At 36.2% G+C, this 4,530-nt stretch overlaps 1 protein-coding gene across 2 annotated transcripts in view; it reads right to left on the bottom strand.

Annotated features, from left to right (window-relative positions):
* diaph1 (diaphanous related formin 1) overlaps nt 1–4,530 on the bottom strand; it is a 117,534-nt gene that overhangs the window by 15,239 nt on the left and 97,765 nt on the right. For both annotated transcript variants that reach the window (XM_014007291.1, XM_014007299.1), the window contains 6 exons: nt 3,110–3,211; nt 2,249–2,488; nt 1,990–2,119; nt 1,535–1,659; nt 1,236–1,400; nt 680–812 (listed from right to left, as the gene is read on the bottom strand). In XM_014007291.1, the coding sequence (XP_013862745.1) occupies nt 680–812; nt 1,236–1,400; nt 1,535–1,659; nt 1,990–2,119; nt 2,249–2,488; nt 3,110–3,211 (895 nt within the window). The remainder of the gene's footprint in view (nt 1–679; nt 813–1,235; nt 1,401–1,534; nt 1,660–1,989; nt 2,120–2,248; nt 2,489–3,109; nt 3,212–4,530) is intronic.

The raw sequence follows: 4,530 nt of genomic DNA, 5'->3' as shown, positions 1-4,530 counted from the left end.
TATATATATATATAAACACATCACATACACACAAAACTGTAGAAACCTTTAACTGCAGTCTCTCTGGAGAACCCAAATGGAGCCAGAGAGAAAAAAAAGGAGGGATGCATGAAAAGTAGGTCAGAGACCGAATGAAAGGAGAAAAAAAAGTCTGTGCATAAATGTGTGTCTGCAAGAGAGGATTTGAGTGCTGACTATGTGCATGTAGAGCGGTTATGGATTTGTGTTCGAYGGGACAACATGCTCCAGGCAATTCTCTGTACAACTAGAAATATGTATTTGCTGATAAAGAAATGTATGGACTTCCCCTCACACATATCGCCTATGAAAATAAATAAATAAACCCTAATTTTCAGAAGCATGAAATGAGGTCAAGCAGTTTCTTGTGTGTCTCTTTTTCCTCACTTTCTGTAAAGCTTGGTTGTTGGCAGCTCMCTTCAGGTCATCAACATTAGATTAACTCTGCTCTATAAATACTGATGTGTGGAAATACTGATGTTCTCACYCTCACACAAAGAATTATTACAGAGAAGTGTGGACTCTGACTGCCCCCAACTGGAGTGCGGAAGAAATACAAAGTGACAAATGTGGAGTGTTTATCTTTTTCAGTCATTCACAGGCTAAAAAAACAACAACAAAACAAACAAAAACAAATGAGATTTCATCCAGCAATTATGACCTCCAGTGATGTCAGGAAATTGGCTCCTTTTCTGTTTCTCCTCTTTCTCCTTTTCTGCTTTTTCTCTTGCCAGCTTGGCCCTCTTGATCTTCTCTTCAGCTTCCTTTCTCTTTTGATTCTCTTGTACCGCTTGCTGCAAAAACATGATGAAAATACAAAATATAAGATTGCAAGAAGGAAGGTCTAAGAGGTAGTTGAAARTATAGATTAAAGTCATGCTAAAGGGAAAAAATAATCCATATTTAATGGATCTGATTGATGTCTGTATGTGCAAACAAAACTTTTAACAGYAAATACTGGCGGTTACGTCCTGCAGCAGGCTCAACAAGTTAACCCCTATAATCACACATATACCTGACGATGATTATTCAACTCTGTTCTGTTTGTTCTATCAACACAAACAGCAGGTGTTCAATCAGCTGCTTTGTTTCATTRTTTGACCTGTCTTTCAACTAGCACATCTTCCCTGTTTCATTTTTTTGTTTAAATTTAAACACAAAAGACTAAAAACATGATCACATTTGATTTTGTGTTTCGTCTGAACACAAGCACCCACCTTGAACATGTTTTTAAAGTTATTCAGGTCTCCAAAGAACTCCTCCACTGAGATCTTCTTGGGGTCAAAGACAAAATATTCTCCCAGATCGGTGTATTGTTTCTCCATATGTTTATGCATCAAGTCCAGCTTCTCGTACTGTTCCTTTGCAAGACTGACAAAACTGTGAAGGCATACTGTTAAGGTGCATAGAACCCATATCAGTGCATTTTAAACATTTTTTAACTCTTGTAATGTTAATAAAAAAAGACTAATTTTGTTAATATACAATCAAAGTAGGTAGTTGAATTGAAGGATATAGACATTTTTTCCACAAAGTGGTCATTTTCATTTTGTGGAGGAGGGAAGGTTTCCAGATCTTTCTCCAGGTTCTTGATTTGACGGCCCATCAGTTCAAGATTCTTCTGAATTGTTTCTGCAGAAACTGTCATAAAAACGGGAAAAAAAAGTTAACGTTCTGAAACAAGGTGCAAGATGGACATGACATCACACAGGAAAATATCAAACAAAAGATAAATCAAAYGTATTTTTTCCAATTATTTTTGCATATTTTCATTAGTAAACTATGGAGCAATCCACTCATGAGCTTATGTCTTAACCAGTTCTGGCCAGAACACTTGTTTTTTTCTAAAAGTAAATATTTGTATGCAGAATAACCAGATTAAAAATTGACAAAAATATATTTAACCAGGCATTCTACAGTAGATAGACAATATTATGTACAAAAATTTATTTAAACTAATGTTACATTTACCTCTGCTGGCCTTTTCCACATGAATAAGATCATCAGCAAAACTCATGACGTCAGGATGCTGCTCCTGGCACACATCAGCAAGAAAATGGAGCAGCGTCTGCTTTAGGTCRGCTGATTTGGTGTCACGCAGCTGATGAGAAAACAATTTAAAAGGATATATAATTATATTTATTTTACAAGATGACATACTGCCAAGATAGTCAAAAGTTAAAAGCACATTTGTTCATGTTGTTTTGTGCACCACATGTTCACACTTCACCTTGCACAGGTATGATATGGAAAAGCCAAATGCCATTCCATTCCTGGAGCCAGAGTTCATATAGTTCCCAACAAGAAGGATGATCTGCAGTAGTTTGGCAAAGTTCTGACTTTCCCTGAGCTCCTCGCAGGCTGCTGTCACAGACACAACATCTGGCTTGATGTTGTTCAGCTGCTCCTCAAACTGCAGCTTGAACAGGATGGCCTGAAGCCGTGGCATCAGTCGCTTCACGCTGGACATCTGGAAAAACAAGATGAGGGGATTTTTAAAGCCTTTCCTGTCGTGGTGCATTGCCATGTGAATGAGTGAAGGGGATTTCATCCACAACTTCCACCACAGTTGAACAATCTCAGCTTTATTTAACAACAGAATGATGCTGTAAAGAAACAATCACACATTTTTTTACACTTCATTCAGAATCTTTAGGGCTGGTGATCTAAAGTTACCTGGGAAATAAAACAACAGATCCAGAATCAGCATCATTTATCATTAAGTTTTAATGTATATGATGGAGAATCAAAACATATAGTGGCTTTCTAAAAAAAWTTAGGGGCCTTTTTACAAGGGATTAAAGCAATGAAACAACGGACTAAAGAGGTTTCACATACAGGTGTGGTTTTTTATTATTATTATTTTTTCACTTATTAAAAACTAAATATCTGTAGCTGATTCCAGCTGTAAGTTTTAGCTGTAACCACACGTTTAGTCCAAGAATCTTTTGACAAATAATAAAAAGTATGTTTTTGTTCTTGTTTTCCGCAGTGTCCAAGTGTTTACTGTCCTAATTATCTACCAACTTTAACTAAACACTGTTGTCTATTTTTTTGAGATTTTTTTGCGCTAGTGTGTTTGCTGTCTTACCACAACTCCGAACTGTTCAGACTCAGCCAGATCATCGTATTCATCTTTCATATCTGCAAGAATAGCCAGCTGATCTGGTGCTGGCAGCTGTTTGACCAGGTTCTGTGAGGGATCAAAAAAAAATAATTCACATTTGTTTTTAAAAAAGTGCCTTCTGTTTATTTCTTAAGCTGTATGTAGAAAGAATCGGTGCCCCAATGTAAACATAAACACCTTCCTCACCCATATTTTTACAATTGTCTCTTTAAAGTGATCCACAATTACTTGTAACAGACTTTATTTGTTAAACTTTTACTTTAAATGTAAAAACACTGTAGGCTGTTTAGTTTTATAGATTAAAAAAAAACATATATTGCGATACAGATGGAGTCATTTTATTGACATTGTAAAGTGTTAGCTTTCACAGTAGCGCAGACGTTATATTGCCATAATAATGTATTAGCTTGGTGCTAGCGCTAAAGCTAACAAACTAAACTGAGGTCCCCCATCCACATTTTCAGTTGCAAGCTGAGTCATTTCTACATTTTCATCTCTGTCATGTGGATGGAGGACCTCAGTGACAAGCGGAGAATGTGTAGCGCTGAGCTAATAGATATACGTATATATGGCGATATAGCGTTGGCGCTAGTGCGAAAGCTAACATGCATTTTGTCTCGAGGGAGCACCCCTATACCTGTCTATTACCAGATCAAGAATGCCCCTTCACTATCTCTCTGTCTTTAAATGGTAAATGGACTGTACTTGTATAGCGCCTTTCTATCCATCCAGGATACTCAAAGCGCTTCACACTACAAGTACAAGGGTCTGAACTCCTCCAAACACAAATAAGTCTTACCTAAACATTATTTTATTTTGTTATGTTGTTTGAATGTATTTGATGGAGAAAAGGCGCAGATAAAATAGTTTTTTCTTCCTTCTGCTGCCTTTCATTTGAATTTTTATTCAAACTCTGTATCAACTTAAAACATTGTTCCTTAAACTTTGTTTCAAAACAACTGATTATATTATAAAACTTTTGTTTATATTAAGTTTATAACATGATTATGCTTAAAACACTTAATCATCTTCTGTAATCACACAGAAATCATCATCTCCTTCATTCACTCCTCCTCTCCACTAGCACTATTATGTCTTTCCTTCATTTCACATCATTACAACATTTTACACAACAATAAATCAATCTTTTACAAAACAACAGTTCAGGTTAACATACTGATAATATATTATAACAAATTTAAAGCTTTTATACATCAACTTTTAAAGCATCTGCTGCATAATCTTCATCCTTTCTGCTGTTCATGGAGAAGAATGTTCTCAGATTATGTGAAACAGGCTAAGCTGAGGTTCTTCTTCCATGAAGCAGCTCTGTTGTCCTCCATCCATATTTTCAGTTACAGGCTGAGTCATTTCTACCTTCTCCT

This window comes from Austrofundulus limnaeus, unplaced genomic scaffold, assembly GCF_001266775.1.
Source record: "Austrofundulus limnaeus strain Quisiro unplaced genomic scaffold, Austrofundulus_limnaeus-1.0 Scaffold1, whole genome shotgun sequence".
NCBI classification, from domain to species: domain Eukaryota; kingdom Metazoa; phylum Chordata; class Actinopteri; order Cyprinodontiformes; family Rivulidae; genus Austrofundulus; species Austrofundulus limnaeus.
Note: the sequence above shows the minus strand (reverse complement) of the source record. Positions and strands in the feature narration are given on the sequence as shown.